General features: G+C 41.1%; 1 protein-coding gene across 6 annotated transcripts in view; it reads left to right on the top strand.

The window, feature by feature from the left end:
- Positions 1 to 24487, top strand: part of SUMF1 (sulfatase modifying factor 1) — a 696570-nt gene that overhangs the window by 99386 nt on the left and 572697 nt on the right. For 2 of the 6 annotated variants that reach the window (XM_003831223.5, XM_003831225.4), the window contains one exon: positions 7283 to 8390. The exons of the other annotated variants lie outside the window; for them this stretch is intronic. In XM_003831223.5, the coding sequence (XP_003831271.1) occupies positions 7283 to 7393 (111 nt within the window). In that variant the 3' untranslated portion in view covers positions 7394 to 8390. Of the gene's footprint in view, positions 1 to 7282; positions 8391 to 24487 lie in introns of those variants that run through there. 6 annotated transcript variants of the gene reach the window in all.

The raw sequence follows: 24487 nt of genomic DNA, 5'->3' as shown, positions 1-24487 counted from the left end.
GAGAGCAGTGGTTCTCCCAGCACGCAGCTGGAGATCTGAGAATGGGCAGACTGCCTCCTCAAGTGGGTCCCTGACCCCTGACCCCCGAGCAGCCTAACTGTGAGGCACCCCCCCAGTAGGGGCAGACTGACACCTCACACGGCCGGGTACTCCTCTGAGACAAAACTTCCAGAGGAACGATCAGACAGCAGCATTCACGGTTCACAAAAATCTGCTGTTCTGCAGCCACCGCCGCTGACACCCAGGCAAACAGGGTCTGGAGTAGACCTCTAGCAAACTCCAACAGACCTGCAGCTGAGGGTCCTGTCTGTTAAAAGGAAAACTAACAAACAGAAAGGACATCCACACCAAAAACCCATCTGTACATCACCATCATCAAACACCAAAAGTAGATAAAACACCAAAGATGGGGAAAAAACAGAGCAGAAAAACTGGAAACTGTAAAAAGCAGAGCGCCTCTCCTCCTCCAAAGGAACGCAGTTCCTCACCAGCAATGGAACAAAGCTGGATGGAGAATGACTTTGACGAGTTGAGAGAAGGCTTCAGACGATTGAACTACTCTGAGCTACAGGAGGAAATTCAAACCAAAGGCAAAGATGTTAAAAACTTTGAAAAAAATTTAGACGAATGTATAACTAGAATAACCAATACAGAGAAGTGCTTAAAGGAGCTGATGGAGCTGAAAGCCAAGGCTCGAGAACTACGTGAAGAATGCAAAAGCCTCAGGAGCCGATGCAATCAACTGGAAGAAAGGGTATCAGTGATGGAAGATGAAATGAATGAAATGAAGCGAGAAGGGAAGTTTAGAGAAAAAAGAATAAAAAGAAATGAACAAAGCCTCCAAGAAATATGGGACTATGTGAAAAGACCAAATCTACGTCTGATTGGTGTACCTGAAAGTGACGGGGAGAATGGAACCAAGTTGGAAACACTCTGCAGGATATTATCCAGGAGAACTTCCCCAATCTAACAAGGCAGGCCAACATTCAGATTCAGGAAATACAGAGAACACCACAAAGATACTCCTCGAGAAGAGCAACTCCAAGACACATAATTGTCGGATTCACCAAAGTTGAAATGAAGGAAAAAATGCTAAGGGCAGCCAGAGAGAAAGGTCGGGTTACCCACGAAGGGAAGCCCATCAGACTAACAGTGGATCTCTTGGCAGAAACTCTACAAGCCAGAAGAGAGTGGGGGCCAATATTCAACATTCTTAAAGAAAAGAATTTTCAACCCAGAATTTCATATCCAGCCAAACTAAGCTTCATAAGTGAAGGAGAAATAAAATACTTTACAGACAAGCAAATGCTGAGAGATTTTGTCGCTACCAGGCCTGCCCTAAAAGAGCTCCTGAAGGAAGCACTAAATATGGAAAGGAACAACCGGTACCAGCCACTGCAAAATCATGCCAAATTGTAAAGACCATCGAGGCTAGGAAGAAACTGCATCAAGTAACGAGCAAAATCACCAGCTAACATCATAATGACAGGATCAAATTCACACATAACAATATTAACTTTAAATGTAAATGGACTAAATGCTCCAATTAAAAGACACAGACTGGCAAATTGGATAAAGAGTCAAGACCCATCAGTGTGCTGTATTCAGGAAACCCATCTCACGTGCAGAGACACACATAGGCTCAAAATAAAAGGATGGAGGAAGATCTACCAAGCAAACGGAAAACAAAAAAAGGCAGGGGTTGCAATCCTAGTCTCTGATAAAACAGACTTTAAACCAACAAAGATCAAAAGAGACAAAGAAGGCCATTACATAATGATAAAGGGATCAATTCAACAAGAAGAGCTAACTATCCTAAATATATATGCACCCAATACAGGAGCACCCAGATTCATAAAGCAAGTCCTGAGTGACCTACAAAGAGACTTAGACTCCCACACATTAATAATGGGAGACTTTAACACCCCACTCTCAACATTAGACAGATCAACGAGACAGAAAGTCAACAAGGATACCCAGGAATTGAACTCAGCTCTGCACCAAGCGGACCTAATAGACATCTACAGAACTCTCCACCCCAAATCAACAGAATATACATTTTTTTCAGCACCACACCACACCTATTCCAAAATTGACCACATACTTGGAAGTAAAGCTCTCCTCAGCAAATGTAAAAGAACAGAAATTATAACAAACTATCTCTCAGACCACAGTGCAATCAAACTAGAACTCAGGATTAAGAATCTTACTCAAAACCGCTCAACTACATGGAAACTGAACAACCTGCTCCTGAATGACTACTGGGTACATAACGAAATGAAGGCAGAAATAAAGATGTTCTTTGAAACCAATGAGAACAAAGACACAACATACCAGAATCTCTGGGACGCATTCAAAGCAGTGTGTAGAGGGAAATTTATAGCACTAAATGCCCACAAGAGAAAGCAGGAAAGATCCAAAATTGACACCCTAACATCACAATTAAAAGAACTAGAAAAGCAAGAGCAAACACATTCAAAAGCTAGCAGAAGGCAAGAAATAACTAAAATCAGAGCAGAACTCAAGGAAATAGAGACACAAAAAACCCTTCAAAAAATTAATGAATCCAGGAGCTGGTTTTTTGAAAGGATCAACAAAATTGATAGACTGCTAGCAAGACTAATAAAGAAAAAAAGAGAGAAGAATCAAATAGACGCAATAAAAAATGATAAAGGGGATATCACCACCGATCCCACAGAAATACAAACTACCATCAGAGAATACTACAAACACCTCTACGCAAATAAACTAGAAAATCTAGAAGAAATGGATACATTCCTCGACACATACACTCTCCCAAGACTAAACCAGGAAGAAGTTGAATCTCTGAATAGACCAATAACAGAATCTGAAATTGTGGCAATAATCAATAGTTTACCAACCAAAAAGAGTCCAGGACCAGATGGATTCACAGCCAAATTCTACCAGAGGTACAAGGAGGAACTGGTACCATTCCTTCTGAAACTATTCCAATCAATAGAAAAAGAGGGAATCCTCCCTAACTCATTTTAGGAGGCCAGCATCATTCTGATACCAAAGCCGGGCAGAGACACAACCAAAAAAGAGAATTTTAGACCAATATCCTTGATGAACATTGATGCAAAAATCCTCAATAAAATACTGGCAAACCGAATCCAGCAGCACATCAAAAAGCTTATCCACCATGATCAAGTGGGCTTCATTCCTGGGATGCAAGGCTGGTTCAATATATGCAAATCAATAAATGTAATCCAGCATATAAACAGAACCAAAGACAAAAACCACATGATTATCTCAATAGATGCAGAAAAAGCCTTTGACAAAATTCAACAACCCTTCATGCTAAAAACTCTCAATAAATTAGGTATTGATGGGACCTATTTCAAAATAATAAGAGCCATCTATGACAAACCCACAGCCAATATCATACTGAATGGGCAAAAACTGGAAGCATTCCCTTTGAAAACTGGCACAAGACAGGGATGCCCTCTCTCACTGCTCCTATTCAACATAGTGTTGGAAGTTCTGGCCAGGGCAATCGGGCAGGAGAAGGAAATAAAGGGTATTCAATTAGGAAAAGAGGAAGTCAAATTGTCCCTGTTTGCAGATGACATGATTGTTTATCTAGAAAACCCCATTGTCTCAGCCCAAAATCTCCTTAAGCTGATAAGCAACTTCAGCAGCGTCTCAGGATACAAAATCAATGTACAAAAATCACAAGCATTCCTATACACCAACAACAGACAAACAGAGAGCCAAATCATGAGTGAAATCCCATTCACAATTGCTTCAAAGAGAATAAAATACCTAGGAATCCAACTTACAAGGGATGTGAAGGACCTCTTCAAGGAGAACTACAAACCACTGCTCAAGGAAATAAAAGAGGATACAAACAAATGGAAGAACATTCCATGCTCATGGGTAGGAAGAATCAATATCGTGAAAATGGCCATACTGCCCAAGGTAATTTACAGATTCAATGCCATCCCCATCAAGCTACCAATGACTTTCTTCACAGAATTGGAAAAAACTACTTTAAAGTTCATATGGAACCAAAAAAGAGCCCGCATCGCCAAGTCAATCCTAAGCCAAAAGAACAAAGCTGGAGGCATCACACTACCTGACTTCTAACTATACTACAAGGCTACAGTAACCAAAACAGCATGGTACTGGTACCAAAACAGAGATATAGATCAATGGAACAGAACAGAGCCCTCAGAAATAACGCCGCTTACCTACAACTATCTGATCTTTGACAAACCTGAGAAAAACAAGCAATGGGGAAAGGATTCCCTATTTAATAAATGGTGCTGGGAAAACTGGCTAGCCATATGTAGAAAGCTGAAACTGGATCCCTTCCTTGCACCTTATACAAAAATCAATTCAAGATGGATTAAAGATTTAAACGTTAGACCTAAAACCATAAAAACCCTAGAAGAAAACCTAGGCATTAACATTCAGGACATAGGCGTGGGCAAGGACTTCATGTCCAAAACACCAAAAGCAATGGCAACAAAAGCCAAAATTGACAAATGGGATCTAATTAAACTAAAGAGCTTCTGCACAGCAAAAGAAACTACCATCAGAGTGAACAGGCAACCTACAACATGGGAGAAAATTTTCGCAACCTACTCATCTGACAAAGGGCTAATATCCAGAATCTACAATGAACTCAAGGAAATTTACAAGAAAAAATCAAACAACCCCATCAAAAAGTGGGCGAAGGACATGAACAGACACTTCTCAAAAGAAGACATTTATGCAGCCAAAAAACACATGAAAAAATGCTCATCATCACTGGCCATCAGAGAAATGCAAATCAAAACCACAATGAGATACCATCTCACTCCAGTTAGAATGGCAATCATTAAAAAGTCAGGAAACAACAGGTGCTGGAGAGGATGTGGAGAAATAGGAACACTTTTACACTGTTGGTGGGACTGTAAACTAGTTCAACCATTGTGGAAGTCAGTGTGGCGATTCCTCAGGGATCTAGAACTAGAAATACCATTTGACCCAGCCATCCCATTACTGGGTATATACCCAAATGACTATAAATCATGCTGCTATAAAGACACATGCACACGTATGTTTATTGCGGCATTATTCACAGTAGCAAAGACTTGGAACCAACCCAAATGTCCAACAATGATAGACTGGATTAAGAAAATGTGGCACATATACACCATGGAATTCTATGCAGCCATAAAAAATGATGAGTTCATGTCCTTTGTGGGGACATGGATGAAATTGGAAACCATCATTCTCAGTAAACTATCACAAGAACAAAAAACCAAACACCGCATATTCTCACTCATAGGTGGGAATTGAACTATGAGATCACATGGACACAGGAAGGGGGATATCACACTCTGGGGACTGTGGTGGGGAGGGGGGAGGGGGGAGGGATAGCAATGGGAGATATACCTAATGCTAGATGACGAGTTAGTGGGTGCAGCGCACCAGCATGGCACATGTATACATATGTAACTAACCTGCACAATGTGCACATGTACCCTAAAACTTAAAGTATAATTAAAAAAATAAAATAAAATAAAATAAAACAAAATAAAAAAAAGAAAAAAAATAGATGCAGAAAAGGCCTTTGACACAATTCAACAACCCTTCATGCTAAAAACTCTCAATAAACTAGGTATTGATGGGATGTATCTCAAAATAATAAGAGCTATCTATGACAAACCCACAGCCAATATCACACTGAATGGGCAAAAACTGGAAGCATTCCCTTTGAAAACTGGCACAAGACAGGGATGCCCTCTCTCACCGCTCCTATTCAACATAGTGTTGGAAGTTCTGGCCAGGGCAATTAGGCAGGAGAAGGAAATAAAGGGTATTCAATTAGGAAAAGAGGAAGTCAAATTGTCACTGTTTGCAGATGACATGATTGTAAATCTAGAAAACCCCATTATCTCAGCTCAAAGTCTCCTTAAGCTGATAAGCAACTTCAGCAGCGTCTCAGGATACAAAATCAATGTACAAAAATCACAAGCAATCTTATACACCAATAACAGACAAACAGAGAGCCAAATCATGAGTGAACTCCCATTCACAATTGCTTCAAAGAGAATAAAATACCTAGGAATCCAACTTACAAGGGACGTGAAGGACCTCTTCAAGGAGAACTACAAACCACTGCTCAATGAAATAAAAGAGGATACAAAGAAATGGAAGAGCAATGTATTTTTAAAAAGCAATGTTGTCCCACAGCCTTTCCTATGTTTGATATTCCTAGACTTGTTGTTTAATTTTTTGCCGATCTACTGGTATTAAATGATATCATAAATATGATTTAGATAATAAATGATATCATAAATATTATTTAGATATTAAATGGTATCTTAGTGTTGTTCTTAGTATTTTTTCAGTGGCCGTCTATCACTTATTACTTGGTTTAATTTCAAAAATTAATATATATTCTTATTGTATTGGAATACTGAATAGGTTTCATATAGGAAATATGAAACTCAGATTGCTTGAGGGATAACTACTGTGCACATTGTGGTGCATTCGGAATCTTCCAGTCTTTTCTTCTTGGCACATGTAGTTATCTACACTGTGGTCATACCACATATACACCTTTATATTCTGACTTTTTCATTTTAACTGTTTTTTTTTCTTTTTTTGGACACAAGATCTTGCTCTGTCACCCAGCCTTTAGTACAGTGGCTCAGTGATGGTGTACTGCAGCCTCAAACACCCAGGCTCAGGAGATCTTCCCATTTCAGCCTCTAGAGTAGCTGTGACTGCAGGTGCACACCACCATGCTCAGCTAATTTTTTGTAGAGATGGGATCTTGCTGTGTTGCCCAGGCTGGCCTCGAGCTCCTGGCCTCAAACAGTCCTCCCATTTCAGCCCCCCAAAATGTTGGGATTACAGGTGTGAGCCAGTGCACCTGGCCTCATTTAACATTTTATCATGAAAACTTCCTGTGTCATTAAATACTATGTAAAAACATGACTTTCAATGGCTGCTTACTTTTCTGTTATATGGATGTGCCTAAACTTAGGCAATCATTGGTTGTTACATTTTTTTTTTTGCTGTTATATCTAATGCTGAACATCTTTGTACTATATCCATGTTACATTTATAAGGTGAAGGACGTTGGAAAATATGTGGTTAATTCTTGAATGTGCTGCCCTTTTTAAAGCATACATGTTAAGTATCCATACAGGCAGGGTTGTGGGGAAGCACTGTCTACAGCCGGTGCAACATGCATCTGACGGGTTAGAGCCTTCAGCTGAGAGTCCCAGTAGCGCTTACCTTGCTTTTTCTCTCTACACAGTCTTATTGTTACAGGTATCGCTGTGCTGCTCGGAGCCAGAACACACCTGATAGCTCTGCTTCGAATCTGGGATTCCGCTGTGCAGCCAACCGCCTGCCCACCATGGACTGACAACCAAGAATAGTCTTCCCCAGTCCAAGGAGGAGTCGTGTCTGACCTACATTGGGCTTCCCTCAGAACTTTGAACGATCCCATGCAAAGAATTCCCACCCTGAGGTGGGTTACATACCTGCCCAATGGCCAAAGGAACCGCCTTGTGAGACCAAATTGCTGACCTGGGTCAGTGCATGTGCTTTATGGTGTGGTGCATCTTTGGAGATCATCGCCATATTTTACTTCTGAGAGTCTTTAAAGAGGAAGGGGAGTGGAGGGAACCCTGAGCTAGGCTTCGGGAGGCCCGCGTCCTACGCAGGCTCTGCCACAGGGGTTAGACCCCAGGTCTGACGCTTGACCTTCCTGGGCCTCAAGTGCCCTCCCCTATCAAATGAAGGGATGGGCAGCATGACCTCTGGGTGTCTCTCCAACTCACCAGTTCTAAAAAGGGTATCAGATTCTATTGTGACTTCATAGTGAGAATTTATGATAGATTATTTTTTAGCTATTTTTTCCATGTGTGAACCTTGAGTGATACTAATCATGTAAAGTAAGAGTTCTCTTATGTATTATTTTCGGAAGAGGGGTGTGGTGACTCCTTTATATTCATACTGCACTTTGTTTTTCCAAGGAAATCAGTGTCTTTTACATTGTTATGATGAATCCCACATGGGCCGGTGATGGTATGCTGAAGTTCAGCTGTTGAACACATAGGAATGTCTGTGGGGTGACTCTACTGTGCTTTATCTTTTAACATTAAGTGCCTTTGGTTCAGAGGGGCAGTCATAAGCTCTGTTTCCCCCTCTCCCCAAAGCCTTCAGTGAACGTGAAATGTGCGCTAAACGGGGAAACCTGTTTAATTCTAGATATAGGGAAAAAGGAGCGAGGACCTTGAATTAGCTATATTCAGGGTATCTGGTATTTTGTAATAGGGAATAGGAAACCTTGTTGGCTGTGGAATATCAGATGCTTTGAATCATGCACTATGTTGAATAAACTTATCTGCTAAATCAGGCTTCACTCTCATCAGCTTCTTTTCTCTTTCTCTTCTTTGTGTTTTCTTTTAAAGAGAGGACTTTGTGATATGCGTGTTTTATTTGCTAGAAAACGTTCATGTTTATTAGCTAGTGGATAACTTTGATATGTGGGTAATTTGTGGGAATTTTTGTTCCATAAAGCAAGGCTATTCCAGCAGGAACCCTATCATGACCTTGCTGCTTGTTGCCACAGTAGATAATGCCAAGTCAAAGGCACTGCCTCACTTGCGGTCTTGTAAAACCCAGCATTTGCTTCCCATGCCAGGAAAGCACCTTGTTTTAGAACAATGGCTTTCAACCTAAGGTCCCTGGTATCAAGTTCCCATCCTGATTCCTCAGTCCTGAGAACCCCTAAGCCATTTCTTGCATGCCGTTTGAAAGAAATGTTTAAATCAAATAATATTCAAAAGTGTTTAACTAACACTTGATTGCTACTTTTGTGCTTAGCCTCTTAACATGTTAAAACAATTCACTTGAAAAGCAGTCATGTAGGCCAGGCGCAGTGGCTCACACCTGTAACCCCAGCACTTTGGGAGGCCAAGGTGGGTAGATCACTCAAGGTCAGGAGTTCGAGATTAGCTTCGCCAACATGCCAAAACCCTATCTCTACTAAAAATACAAAAAAAAAAAATTTAGCCAGGAGTGGTGACACTTGCCTGTAGTCCCAGCTACTCAGGACTGAGCCAGGAGAATCGCTTGAACCTGGAAGGCGGAGGTTGCAGTGAGCCGAGATCGCGCCATTGCATTCCAGCCTGGATAAGAGAACAAGACTTTGTCTCAGGAAAAAAAGAAAAAAAAAAAAAGTCATGTAGCTGGCACGTTTAGCCACATTTGTGGTTCATTTTGTGGATATTAAATGTTTCTCTACAAACTTCCACCTACTGATGATTAATCCCAGGCAAAAAAAAAAAAAGAACAAACATTTGTAGCAAATAACTAATGTAGGAAATAAGAGATTTTATTTTTAAAGTCACCCTACTCCAGTACAGTTTGTTTTTGCTTGTTACCTCCCGCCTGCATATATTTTTTACATTGTTATATTTATAGTGTGTCTATTTTGAATTCTTGTCTTGTTAATGTTATATTGCGTAAGTATTTTTGGTGTTTTGGGTGTACTTTTTAGAATTGCATTTCTAGCAGCAGCATAATACTGGAAGGCATTTAAAATGAATTCCTAAGTTGGGGACGGTGGCTCATACCTATAATCCCAGCACTTTGGGAAGTCGAGGCGAGAGGATCGTTTGAGGCCAGGAACTTGAGACCAGCCTGGGCAACTGAGATGGTTTGACTGCGTCCCCACCCAAATCTCATCTTGAATTGTAGTTCCCATAATCCCCAGGTGTTGTGTGAGGGACCTGGTGGGAGTAATTGAATCATGGGGGCAGTAACCCCCATGCTCTTCTTGTGATAGTGAGTGAGTTCTCACAAGTTCTGATGGTTTTACAAGGGGCTTTTCCCCCATTGCTCAGCACTCACTGTCTCTCCTGCCACCCTGTGAAGAGGTGCCTTCCACCATGATTGTAAGTTTCCCCAGCCATGTGGAACTGTGAGTCAATTAAACCTCTTTTCTTTATAAATTACCCAGTCTTGGGTATTCCTTCATAGCAGTGTGAACATGGAGTTATAACAGCAACAAAGCGAGACCCCATCTTTATAAAAAATGAAAAATCAAAATTAGTTGGGCATGGCAGTGTGTACCTGTAGTCCCAGCTACTTGAGAGGCTGAGGTGGGAGCTTCGCTTGTGCCCAGGAGCTCAAGGCTGCAGTGAACTGTGATTGTGCCACTGTACTCCAGCCTGGGCAACAGAGCAAGACCCTGTCTCTAAAAATGAATACAATAAAATGACATCCTAACAAGCCGTTTATTTAAGAACTGCATGTCTGGGTTACCAACTAAAGAGTACCCTAAACTATGTATAGCTATAGTCACTACACTTTATAATGTTGGATAGTGACATATGAGCAGACCAGCAAAATGGGACTACGAAAAGTTCGGTTTGAATGCCATAGGTGTAGTCCTGAAAAGCCTCACTTTCTGTGACATTGTACACAAAACATAGAGGCATACGGGGAAAACTGGGGTAGAGGCAGATTACTCAAAACTTAAGGAACTTTGCACGTTGTACCACAAGACTAACAAAATAATAACTATCCTAACAAAACCAGTAGCCTAATTCAATCTCCACTGGCATTTGCAGCCAGCATTACAGCCAGTTGATCCTTTGCAGCCTTAAGTTTTGAGGCACCTTCTTTCTTCTCCAAGGTGTAAGACCTTCAGGACATATGCTTCTAATGGAGATCACGTCCATCAGAAGTAAAAAATCTGATCTGGGATGTAGATTTCTCCATCAGTCGACTTTAAGGTGGGCAGTGTCTTTGCAGCATCTTTATCTGCACTGTCAGTTTTTCAGAGCTTAACACACTGGAAAGTGTAGCAGTTCTTGAAGCCACTAAATAAATCACTAGACTCACTAAAAGAAGGCACTTTCATGGGATTAAATTGTTTTTTCCTGAAGGTCTTCGTATATTGCTAAGGTTTTCTTTAAAATTATGAGAAGGTTTGTGCCTGCTTGTTTCAAAACACGTTTTAAACCACATGTGATCCAACACGACTTCCACATTCTACTGTCCTCCATTCTCTGTTTATTGATCACTTGTGAGCAATTTCTGCTTTAAATAAACAGTTGGAGCAGAGCAGACCGTTTGGTCGATGTGCCAGTTCCAGTATTAAAAAACTGTTTTGTTTTTTGTTGTTGTTGTTTTAGGAACTCTTATATCTAGAGTTGGTTTCGAATTCTCATTTCTTGCCCCATTGAAGCATGGAAGGAATTTGGGGTTTGTTTTCAAGTCTGCTTTAGTCCTGAATCCTGGACGGTCTTTATTTTTGGACTGTACATGACAGTTGAGTGAGAAGCAAGGTGTATCTCTGTTTTTTTAAAGCTGTAAACGTGATTAGAAGAAGGCAGGGGCTGGGGGAAATATGGGTGGTAATCAGGAGGGACCTTTTCTTCATGGAAAATGGGCTGCATAGATGCTTCAAACTACATGGTTCAACCTACAGCTTAAAATGCAGTACAGATCTGTGTCAATATGGGCATTTTCTTTTCACCCCCACCTTTTACTTTTTTTTGAACAGAGCATCTCAACTGTCGATAAGACCCTTGAGGAAAAATGAAATGGAAGCTACCATTTATTTTAGTAAGAGTTGGTTGGGGCCAGGCACGGCGGCTCATGCCTGTAATCCCTGTACTTTGGGAGGCCGAGGCGGGTGGATCAGCTGAGGTCAGGAGTTCATGACTAACCTGGCCAACATGGTGAAACCCCGTCTCTACTAAAAATACAAAACTTAGCTGGGCTTGTTGGTGCATGCCTGTAATCCCAGCTACTTGGAGGCTGAGGCAGGAGAATCAATTGAACTCGGGAGGTGGAGGTTGCAGTGAGCCGAGATCGCGCCATTGCACTCCAGGTTGGGTGACAAGAGCGAAACTCCGTCTCAAAATAAATAAATAAATAAATAAATAAATAAAAGTTGGTTGGGGCAGGGGTGTGGTGGGGGTGGTGGCTTCAAAGTAGTGCATGGGTAAATTCTATTTTTCAGGGACTATCTTTACTGAGAATTCTATTGACAAAAAATAATGACTGAAATTTCATCCATGGGAATCCAGTATTCTAATTCTCTTGCTAATCACCTTTTCAAAATAGATCACATTTTTGTCCTCAGTATTCAAGCTGCAAACAGAATTTTTGCATGTGGTAAAATCCATAGTTGACTTCAGGAATATCTTGAAAAAAAAAAGCACCGTAAACATAGTGCTTTCTGTTCTGAAACTTCAGGAATTTTATGCAAGGGATTAGTGTGGGCTTATTTTTTCTTTTTTAAATATTTGGCATATCTGTCTCCCTCCTTCCCTCCTTCCTTCCAACAAATATTAACATTCCATTAGCAGTATTTCTCATAAGGGAGTTAACCTGCAGGCTGGCTATGGAGGAACAAAGGAAGTAAAAAATCTGATCTGGGATGTAGATTTCTTCATTAGTCGACTTTAAGGTGGGCAGTGTCTTTGCAGCATCTTTATCTGCACTCTCAGTTTTTCAGAGCTTAACACACTGGAAAGTGTAGCAGTTCTTGAAGCCACTAAATAAATCACTAGATTTAGGAAGTGCAGAGCCAGGCAAGACGTGTGAACAGGTGAAGCAGGCTGGGCATGAGCGAGGCCTGCTCTAAGCGTGCTGCCACTGCTTTGTTCTCGTCCATGGCTGCCCTGCAGAAATGTCAGCCTGGAGTTGCTCAGTTATCCAGTTTCCAGGACTGGCTGGATGTTTGCATTTTTGTGTGAAGCCTTCTGAGTTTTTAATGTTGGCAACCAACTAATATTTTTAAAAAGCAAACACTGTGAAGACCTAATAAATTGCTTCTGCAGCCCCGTTTCATCTGCGGGGTGCCAGTTTGCATTTGCAGCCTAGATTATGAAGAGTTGATAGTCTCACAGAGCAAAAAAAAAAAATTGTATGTATTTATTTCTGAAGAATGACTGATCAAGTAAGTAATGTACTAGCAAGAAATGTATAAATGTAAGAAAGGGCCGTGGCTTGCCCAGGGACCTCATCTTGCCTAGAAATGCCTTATGAGACTCCTCTCCTCTATCCCCACGCTGTCCCCACCGAAAACCATTTAACAGCCATCAGTAATCTCAGCAGAGCCATTGGCAGCCCATTTTCATTAACTTGAGCACTTATGGCTAAGTTTGCAGATTAGTATCAGAGAATAGCAAAATTTTAATTTATTGACTGTTGATTTAATTTTATTTGTTAAAACTTAATTCTCTGGATACAAACCACCCTAGAGCAGGCCTCATTTTTATAGGTTTTCCAGAATCAGTTGTGCTATTAGTGAAAGCTAGCCTTTGTTGTTTCAAATGCTTAAAACACCATGGAAATTATTAACTCCGAGAGCCTCAGATGGAGCTTTGGCAGGTGGCCAGAACTTCCTTCCTCTGACTTGTGTTTAGACCATTAGAGCAAGAGTTTAATTAATTTTTTGATTAAGCAAAATCATTACAGACAATATTCAGGTAGGCTGTAAAATGAGAAATGCTCTTTCCTGAAACTTGCCCTATTTAGGATTGGAAAGTTCAAGGGATTAGTACCAAGGGGGCGGAATTTTTCAGCTTCAGATCAGATTCTAATCTGCCCCCAAAGTAATTGACCCCAAAGTCATCATTATGAGAAGGCTGGTTGGGCCTTTGGAATTAGTCACAGTTGTCAGGGAAGAAGGCGATTCCAGTTCAGAGTAATTGAAGGTCAGATAGGATTGCTCTCCCGCCCTTGGGTCTGGGCCATATTTGACAAACCCCTTGTTTTCTTTGCCGAGGGGAATGGAAGACTGATCAGAGCAACTCTTTTCTAGCATGTCAGCTTGGACCTCAACAGGGTAATGCTAGAAGCTGTGAATCAACGCTTAGGGGAAAAGTGAAACCACTAACAGACTATCAGGGGAGCAGAGATAAGGCTTTCCTTGTCAGGTGGCACTGATAAAAGGTTCACCTACATTTACTCTGGTGCTTGTGGGGAAGAGCCATTGGTTGCATTTTCAAAGTCCACAATTTCTCTCTGCTCTACACCTTTGCCAAATAAGATTTTATTTATTTACCTTTAAATGACATGGGAAGGATGTCATTTTAATCTCTTCAATCACTGTCTTTTATTTTTATTTTTCTGAGACAGAATCTTCCTCTGTCATCCAGGCTCGAGGGCAGTGGGACAATCATGGCTCACTACAGCCTCTACCTCCTAGGCTCAGGTGATCCCCCGACCTCAGCCTTCTGAGTATCTGGGACTACAGGCACATGCCACCATGCCCAGCTAGTGTTTTTTATTTTTTATTTTGTAGAGATGGAGTTTTTCCATGTTGTCTAGGCTGGTCTTGAACTCCAGGGCTCAAGCAAACCACTTGCCTCAGCATCCCAAAATGCTGGGATTATAGGCGTGAGCCACTGTGTCCGGCGTCACTGTCTTTAAAAGGCAGTTTAGCACCGTGGGTAGAGAGCCTTGGGATAAGATTGTCTGGGATCATATCCCTGCACCACCACATATGTAACTGTGCCACCTTAAGGCAAGCAATGTCCTCTAAGGCAAAATGGGAATAATAATACCTACCTTGTGGGGTTGTGGGGAGATATGAGAAAATGCAAAAATAAAGTGCTTAGCACAAAGTACTTGGATAAGTGCTTCCTAGGTACTTGGATAAGTGCTTCCCAGATACTTGGATAAGTGCTTCCCAGATACTGGGATAAGTGCTTCCTAGGTACTTGTTCCTGTTATAAATATGACTATTAGAAGCAAAGGAGCAGGAAGGTACTGCCAGATGGTCCTGGGCAGCCATGGAGTTACAGCCACAGAGAAGAGGACAAGATGGGCTAAGAGTAGGAAAGAACGAAGAGACTGCATAGAAAAGCTTAGCCCTGACCCCCATATCAAACATTAAAAAAGAAAAAAGCTGGCATGATTAACCCCCAAACTTGTGTTAGTACTTGAATTTGGAAATACCTGATCCTGCGCGGTCTGTCTGTCCCACAAAGTTCTCACAGAAGGGGAAAGTGAGACCTGGTTATCGCTACCTATATTGTGAAATTCTGGGTCTTTTCTTCCTGAATCCACCTCACAAAGAACCTCTAGCAGGTTTAATACCAATGGAAAAGTCATTGTGGGCATAACAATAATTAAAAAGAAGGAAAAACGAAAAGGGAGGGTAGTCTGTTTGCCCTTACTGCGTTGATCTGCCTGTTCAAGGTTTTCTGTGGTGTCTTCAGTGCTAATTTGCATTTCAGTTTTAGAGAATAGTTGTTTGGGTGGTTCTGCCTCATTGTTTACATTCTTACTTCTTATTTAATCCTTCTTTGAGATTACTGGTTCAGGATTTTAATTCTAACTACATAAATTACCAGACTTAAAAATCAAGATGGGGGCTGGGCAGAGTGGCTTATGCCAGTAATCCTAGCACTTTGGGAGGCCAAGGCAGGAGGATCACTTGAGGCCAGGAGTTCATGATCAGCCTAGGCAACATAGTGAGACCCCATCTCTACAAAAAATAGAAAAATTAGCTGGGCATGGTAGCGTAGTCCTATAGTCCTAGCAACTCAGGAGTAAGACTGAGGTGGCAGGATTGCTTGACCTCAGGAGTTTGCTATGATCACACTGCTGCACTCCAGCCTGGGTGACAGAGCCATACCCTGTCCCTAAAAATCATAAAAATGAAAATAAACAAATGAAAATCAATATGATGTCCAAGTAGAAGAGTTCAGGATGTGGCAGACAGAACTCACTACAACCTGTTGTAGGAGGTTTTATCTAGCTCAGCAGTTCTCCAAGTGTGGTCTGGAGACCCCAGAGACCTCCAGCCCCCTTTCGGGGGGCCTGTGAGTCAAACTGATTTTCATAATAATATTAAGATGTTGTTTGTTTTTTAAATTATCTAAGAGTATACAGTAGAGTTTTCTAGAGACTATATGATACGTAGCCTGAGGGCTCACAGAATATGAGCTTGTATATTTTTATGTTAAAAAATTAGGCCGGGCGCAGTGACTCACGCCTGTAATCCCAGCACTTTGGGAGGCCGAGGTGGGAGGATCACCTGAGGTCGGGAGTTCGATACCAGCCTGACCAACATGGAGAAACCCTGTCTCTGCTAAAAATACAAAAAATTAGCCGGGCGTGGTGGCGGGCACCTGTAGTCCCAGCTACTCAGGAGGCTGAGGCAGGAGAATGGCGTGAACCCGGGAGGCGGAGCTTGCAGTGAGCGGAGATCACGCCACTGTACTCCAGCCTGGGCGACAGAGTGAGACTCCGTCTCAAAAAAATTCGTAATCTTAATTTTTTCTTAAAATGTAAAGATGGGGGTCTCACTATGTTGCCCAAGCTGGTCTTAAGCTCCTGGCCTCAAGCCATCCTCCTGCCTCCAGCTCTTGAAGTTCTGGGATACAGGTGTAAGCCACCATACGTGGGTCAATCTTTTAATATGTTCAATGTCTGTAGATATAAGGCACATTACAGAAATTCTGTGGGGTCCTCAATGATTTCTAGGAGTGTAAAGTGATCCTGAAACCAAAAAATCTGAGAGCTGTTCATCTAGGAGAAGAGCAAGGTCTGACAGTGACTGAATCTGTCTTGGGAGAAAATGACAGCCTTTCTCCATCTCTTCTAAGGACGGTCAAAAAGAATTGGGTTTAAATGACCTCAAGAGCAAGTTAAATTAACTGTTAAGAAGCACTTCCTTCCTGTTTGTTTTGGGAGACCTGTTAAATGCAGAGGTGAATTTGCTTCCCTGGCCCCTTCACAGACAGATGGCCCTGCCGTGGGGTTGTCACCCTTTTTTTTTTTTTTTACACGCAGCAATAATGGACCTACATCCTTTGGAACATAATTCTATGCATGGACTGCCCTCAACAATCCTGTAGTTGGAATCACTTTGTATAAAATGACTCCCAAAAAGGGCTTTGCAAGTATTCGGTGCAAGTCATGGAAGATTCCCTGACTATTGCAGCCTCCACTCAAGGTGACATTGTGGTGGGACCCTGCCATGTCCCCAGCCATCTTTCCCCAGATGGTGGCTGTATTATAAAGCCATTGAGGAAGGTGGAAGTGTTACTTTCTGAAGCAGCTCACTTTCTCCTGGTAGACTGTGTTCATTGCGCGGTAAATTGTGGTTGTTCTATGTCTTCTCTTGTCTTGGCTGGTTTGCTTTCCAGCCAAGAGGCACCTCTTAGGTGCCAGGCACTGTACTGGAGGCTTTGTGTACATGACCTAATTTAATTTGCAGAGTAGTTTTGGGGGGGAACTGGTTATTTTTGGTTAATATTCCCAATGTGCACTTCGAAAACTAGGACTCAAGATGCCCCAGGTGACACGGTTGAGTGAGGCAGAACCAGGACTCACGCCATTTTTGTGACTTCCGTTCTCTCTACTGTATCATTGAGTCCGTTGTTTTATTGTGAGTTTGGGGTGGGGAGCGGTGGACTGAAGACGGGAGATTACTGGGGCAAGGGATAGCTTTCAGGAGTAAAAAGGCAAAGAGTGAGGAGGTGGAATGGATTAGTGGTTAAGAACATAGGCTCTGGAGCCAGACTGTCTGGGTTTAAATTCTTCTCCTACCACTTACTAGATTTGTGACTTTGGACAAGTTACTAAATCTATTTCTTCTTCAGATTTTGAAAATTATGTGCAAGTACTTCTAGAAAAGGTACAATCAAGGCAGGAGGGTTAAAGCAGTCAGTATAGAAGGATCTGAGTGTAAACCTTTGACCTGCTTTAAATCCACTCCAAACTTGAAGGCTTGATGCTTAGTCACACTGCAGAAATTATTCTCAATATGGTAATGACATGGCCAAGGCTAAGACTACACGTTCTTGAAAGACGTGCTTTCATCACACCTCCCTCCCCACCCATGTGTCACTTCTTTTTTAAAATGATGATGTTACCCTAAAGAAATGGACTTTTTTTTAAGGGCGGCGTGGAAGAAGGCTTGGGTGCATGGAACACATTCATCCACTGGAAAAAATGATCAAAAGGTGCATTATCAGCTCATTCGTTCCAGGCACAAATACATAAAAAGAATGTGGCTGATAAAGACGACTGAGATCAGTGTGTGAAGAATGAAAGGAAAAGTGTGCTGCGTCATCCTCATGAAATAGCAGTCTGAAAAAGTATAGGAGAGGACTTCCTTGATAAGATTAAATCCCCTGGTCTTTGTAAAAGGAGCCTAAAGTTTCTTACTTGCTTCTCCTAACTCTGTGGCTGGGCTCAAAACTGGGTATTTATTGTTTCGTTAAGACTCGGTTTCAGGGCAGCTTCCAACTCAACATTTGCTTCTGTTCCAGAACATTTGCAAAAATTTGATTCAGAGCAGGGAGGGTGGGGAGACCTCACTAATGTGGGAAACATATTCACATTTGTAATTTTATATTTATTAATAAAACTCTTTGCTTCAGGACATATTAGGCAAGCCAAAGGCTGAATCACATTGATGATTGCCTGTGGGCTTTCAGCTTTGAACAATCTCTTGTGGAGCCAACCCTTGTGCCTCCGTCTGTGGGTATGGTTTTCCGTGGAGTGGTAGCTCGAAGTGGTTTTATGTGTGATGTTCTCCCTCTAGTGGCCAGTTTGGGTTTGTTGTATTGGTTTGATTTCTTCTTTTTTTGTTGTACAAATGATCTCTAGAGTTGGCAAACCTTTTATTTAGGGGTAGTGTGGATTTGGGAAGGCTAGGAGGTATGAGCAAAAAGGGAGGGGGTGCAAAATTTTATTCCATAGGTAAAACAGTTATTCTAAAGTGTTTGTTCCAATTGCTAGCTTTTTAAAGAGGAGGAAGAGAAGGAGATAGAGAATGTGACCTGCAGAGGTGAAGAGAGCTCTGGAATAATTTGTCATCTTTTTACTGTAATCATTTTCTGAACTTCTACTGCTTTAATTAAGAATTATCTCATTTTTAACTATTTATCAAGTTTCTTTGAAAATTTATTATTTTTTAGTTATCAGAGCTTTAATATACCTAGGTAAAATTAGAAACTCAAAGCATAAATAAAATTTATATAGAAGCTCCTCATTCTGTGAGTTTCTGGTCTTCTCCCATATCCATGCCACTAGGTGACTACTATCAACAGTCTATCTTTCCGGACTTTTAAAAATGTATTTACAAACATCTATACTACATGTATATATGGATATATATTGAATATATACACACACAATTATATACACACAATTATATACACACAATTATATACACACAATTATATACACAGTTATACACACACACACACACACACACACGCATATACACACACAGAAAGTGGTGGCTCAAGCCTGTAATCCCAGAACTTTGGGAGGCCGAAGTGGGCAGATCACGAGGTCAGGAGTTTGAAAACACCCTGAACAACATGGTGATTTTATATACTAAAAAATGGTGATTTTTTAATACTAAAAGAAATTACAAAAATTAGCCTGGCGTGGTGGTGCGTGCCTGTAATCCCAGCTACTCGGGAGGCTGAGGCAGGAGAATTGCTCAAACCCGGAAGGCAGAGGTTGCAGTGAGCCAAGATCGCACCACTGCACTCCAGCCTGGACGACAGAGCGAGACTCCATCTCAGAAAAAAAAAAAAAGGAAATAATACATAATATATACAACTTATTTTTTTTATTTCTTCTAAAAAAAACCGGATGCATGTACAGAACGTGCAGGTTTGTTACATAGGAATACATGTGCCATGTTGGTTTGCTGCACCTATTGACCCATCGTCCAACTTCCTTCCCTTCACCTCCTACCCCACAACTGGCCCTGGTGTGTGTTGTTCCCCTCTCTGTGTGGATGTGTTCTCAATGTTCAACTCTCACTTATGAGTGAGAACATGTGGTGTTTGGTTTTCTGTTCGTATGTTAGTTTGCTGAGGATAATGGCTTCCAGCAGCTTCATCCATGTCCCTGCAAAGGACATGATCTCATTCCTTTTTATGACTGCGTAGTATTCCATGGTGTATATGTACCACATTTTCTCTATCCAGCCTACCATTGATGGGCATTTGGGTTGGTTCCATGTCTTTGCTATCGTAAATAGTGCTGCAAGGAACATACATGTGCGTGTGTCTTTATAGTAGAATGATTTATATTCCTTTGGGTATATATCCAGGAATGGTATTGCTGAGTCAAATGGTATTTCTAGTTCTAGATCATTGGGGAATCACCATACTGTCTTCCACAATGTTTGAACTAATTTACATTCCCACCAACAATGTAAACATGTTCCTACTTCTCCACAGCCTCACTAGCCTCTATTGTTTCTTGATTTTTTAATAATCGCCATTCCGACTGGCGTGAAATGGTATCTCATTGCATTTCTCTGATGATCAGTGATGTTGAGCTTTTTTTCATATGTCCATTGGCTGCATAAATGTCTTGAGAAGTGTTTGTTCATATCCTTCACCCACTTTTTGATAAGGTTGTTTGTTTTTTTCTTGTAAATATGTTTAAGTTCCTTGTAAATTCTAGATATTAGACCTTTGTCAGATGGGTAGATTGCAAAAATTTTCTCCTGTTCTGTAGATTGCTTGTTCACGCTGATGACAGTTTCATTTGCTGTGCAGAAGATCTTTAGTTTAATTAGATTCCATTTGTCAATTGTGGCTTTTGTTGCAATTTCTTTACACATTTTTGTCGTGAACTCTTTCCCCATGCCTATGTCCTTAATGGTATTGCCTAGGTTTTCTTCTAGGGTTTTGTTTGTTTGTTTGTTTTTTGAGACAGAGCTTCGCTCTTGTTGCCCAGGCTGGAGTGCAATGGCGTGATCTTGGCTCACCGCGACCTCTGCCTTCTAGGTCCAAGTGATTCTCCAGCCTCAGCCTCCCAAGTAGCTGGGATTACAGGCATGTGCCACCACACCTGGCTAATTTTTTTTTTTTTTTTTTGTATTTTTAGTAGAGACAGCATTTCTGCATGTTGGTCAGGCTGGCCTCAAACTCCTGATCTCAGGTGGTCCACCCGCCTCAGCCTCCTAAAGTGTTGGGATTACAGGCGTGAGCCACTGTGCCTGGCCTCTTCTGAGGTTTTTATGGTTTTGGGTTTTACATTTAAGTCTTTAATCCATCTTGAGTTAATGTTTGTACAAGGTGTAAGCAAGGGGTCCACTTTCAGTTTTCTGCATATGGCTAGCCAGTTTTCCCAACACCATTTATTAAATAGGGAATCCTTTCCCTATTGCTTGTTTTTGTCAGATTTGTGAAAGATCGGATGGTTGTAGATGTGTGGTATTGCTTCCGAGGTCTCTGTTCTGCTCCATTGGTCTATATGTCTGTTTTGGTACCAGTACCATGCTGTTTTGGTTACTGTAGCCTTGTAGTATAGTTTGAAGTCAGGTAGTATGATGCCTCCAGCTTTGTTCTTTTCGCTCAGAATTGTCTTGGCTATCCGGGCTCTTTTTTGGTTCCATATGAAATTTAAAATAGTTTTTTCTAATTCTGTGAAGAGTGTCAACAGTAGTTTGATGGGAATAGCATTGAATCTGTAAATTACTTTGGGCAGTATGGCCATTTTCATGGTATTGATTCTTCCCATCCATGAGGATGGAATGTTTTTCCATTTGTTTGTGTCCTCTCTTATTTCCTTGAGCAGTGGTTTGTAGTTGGAGAGGGCCTTCACATCTCTTGTTAGCTGTATTCCTAGGTATTTTAATCTCTTTGTAGCAATTGTGAATGGGAGTTCATTCATGATTTGGCTCTCTGTTAGCCTGTTGTTGGTGTAAACAAATGCTTGTGATTTTTGCACATTGATTTTTGTATCCTGAGACTTTGCTGAAGTTTCTTATCTGTTCAAGAAGTTTTGGGGCTGAGATGATGCAGTTTTCTAAATGTGAAATCATGTCACCTGCAAACAGAGACAACCTGACTTCGTCTCTTCCTATTGAATACCCTTTATTTCTTTCTCTTGCCTGATTGCCCTGGCCAGAACTTCCAATACAATGTTGAATAAGAGTGGTGAGAGAGGGCATCCTTGTCTTGTACTGGTTTTCAAAGGGAATGCTTCTAGCTTTTGCCTATTCAATAAGATATTGGCTGTGGGTTTGACATAAATAGCTCTTATTATTTTGAAATATGTTCCATCAATACCTAGTTTATTGAGAGTTTTTAACATGAAGGGATGTTGAATTTTATCCAAGGCCTTTTCTGCATCTATTGAGATAATCATGTGGTTTTTGTCAGTGGTTCTGTTCATGTAATGGATCATGTTTATTGATTTGTGTATGTTGAACCACCCTTGCATCCCAGTGATGAAGCCCACTTGATCGTGGTGGGTAAATTGTTTGATGTGCTGCTGGATTCGGTTTGCCACTCTTTTATTGAGGATTTTTGCATTGATGTTCATGAGGGATGTTAGCCTGAAAGTTTCTTTTTTTGTTGTGTCTCTTCCCGGTTTTGGTATCAGGATGATATTGGCATCATAAAATGAGTTAGGGAAGAGTTCCTTCTTTTCAATTGTTTGGAATAGTTTCAGAAGGAATGGTACCAGCTCCTCTTTGTATTTCTGGTAAAATCCAGCTGTGAATCTGTCTGGTCCTGGGCTTTTTTTTAGTTGGTAGGCTATTAATTACTGCCTCAATTTCAGAGCTTGTTATTGGTCTATTCAGGGATTCAACTTCTTCCTGGTTTAGTCTTGGTTGGGTGTATGTGTCCAGGAATTTATCCATTTCTTCTAGATTTTCTAGTTTATTTGTGTAGAGGTGTTTATAGTATTCTCTGATGGTAGTTTGTAATTCTGAGGGGTCAGTGGTGATATCCCCTTTATCATTTTTTATTGCATCTATTTGATTCTTCTCTCTCTTCTTCTTTATTAGCCTAGCTAGCGGTCTATCTTTCTATTAATTTTTTCAAAAAACCAGCTCATGAATTTGGTGATTTTTTTGAGGGTTTTTTTGTGTCTCTATCTCCTTCAGTTCTTCTCTGATCTCAGTTATTTCTTGTCTTCTGCTGGTTTTTGGATTAGCTTGCTCTTGCCTCTCTAGCTCTTTTAATTGTGATGTTAGGGTATCGATTTGAGATCTTTCTAGCTTTCTGATGTGGGCATTTAGTGCTATAAATTTCCCTCTTAACTCTGTTTTAGCTGTGTCCCAGAGATTCTGGTACATTGTCTCTTTGTTCTCATTGGTTTCAAATAACTTCCTGATATCTGCCTTAATTACATTATTTACCCAGGAGTCATTCAGGAACAGGTTGTTCAATTTCCATGAAATTGTGTGGTTTTGAGTGAGTTTCTTAATCCTGAGTTCTAGTTTGATTGCACTGTGGTCTGAGAGACTGTTTGTTATGATTTCAGTTCTTTTGCATTTACTGAGGAGTGTTTTACTTCCAATTATGTGGTCGATTTCAGAATAAGTGCCATGTGGCACTGAGAAGAATGTATATTCTGTTAATTTGGGGTAGAGAGTTCTGTAGATGTCTACTAGATCCACTTGATCCAGAGCTGCGTTCAAGTCCTGAATATCCTTGTTAATTTTCTGTCTTGTTGATCTGTCTAATACTGATAGTGGAGTGTTGAAGTCTCCCACTATTATTGTGTGGGAGTCTAAGTCTCTTTGTAGATCTCTAAAACTTTGTTTTATGAATCTGGGTGCTCCTGTATTGGGTGCATATACATTCAGGATAGTTAGCTCTTCTTGTTGCATTGATCCCTTTGCCATTCCCTTCTTTGTCTTTTTTGGTCTTTGTTGGTTTAAAGTCTCTTTTGTCAGAGACTAGGATTGCAACCCCTGCTTTTTTTTTGCTTTCCATTTGCTTGGTAAATTTTCCTCCATCCCTTTATTTTGAGCCTATGTGTGTCTTTGCACGTAAGATGGGTCTCCTGAATACAGCATGCTGATGGGTCTTGACTCCTTATCCAATTTGCCAGCCTGTGTCTTTTAACTGGGGTATTTAGGCCATTTATATTTAAGGTTAGTATTGTTGTGTGTGAATTTGATCCTGTCATCATGATACTATGTGGTTATTTTGCGCACTAGTTGATGCAGTTTCTTCGTAGTGTCATTGGTCTTTATAGTTTGTTGTGTTTTTGCAGTGGCTGCTACCAGTTTTTCTTTTCCATATTTAATGCTTCTTTCAGGAGCTCTTGCAGGGCAGGCCTGTTGGTAATGAAATCCCTCAGCATTTGCTTGTCTGGAAAGGATTTTATTTCTCCTTCGCTTTTGAAGCTTAGTTTGGCTGGATATGAGATTCTGGGTTGAAAATTCTTTTCTTTAAGAATGTTGAATGTTGGCCCCCACTCTCTTCTGGCTTGTAGAGTTTCTGCCAAGAGATCCGCTGTTAGTCTGATGGGCTTCCCTTTGTGGGTAACCTGACCTTTCTCTCTGGCTGCCCTTAACATTTTTTCCTTCATTTCGACCTTGGAGAATCTGACGATTATGTGTCTTGGGTTGATCTTCTCATGGAGTATCTTAATGGTGTTCTCTGTATTTCTTGAATTTGCGTGTTGGCCTGTCTTGCTAGGTTGGGGACGTTCTCCTGGATAATACCCTGAAGTGTGTTTTCCCGCTTGTTTCCAT

The sequence above is a fragment of the Pan paniscus genome, chromosome 2, assembly GCF_029289425.2.
Source record: "Pan paniscus chromosome 2, NHGRI_mPanPan1-v2.0_pri, whole genome shotgun sequence".
Classification (NCBI taxonomy): domain Eukaryota; kingdom Metazoa; phylum Chordata; class Mammalia; order Primates; family Hominidae; genus Pan; species Pan paniscus.
The sequence above is the reverse complement of the archived record's forward strand: the minus strand, read 5'-3'. Positions and strand labels throughout refer to the sequence as shown.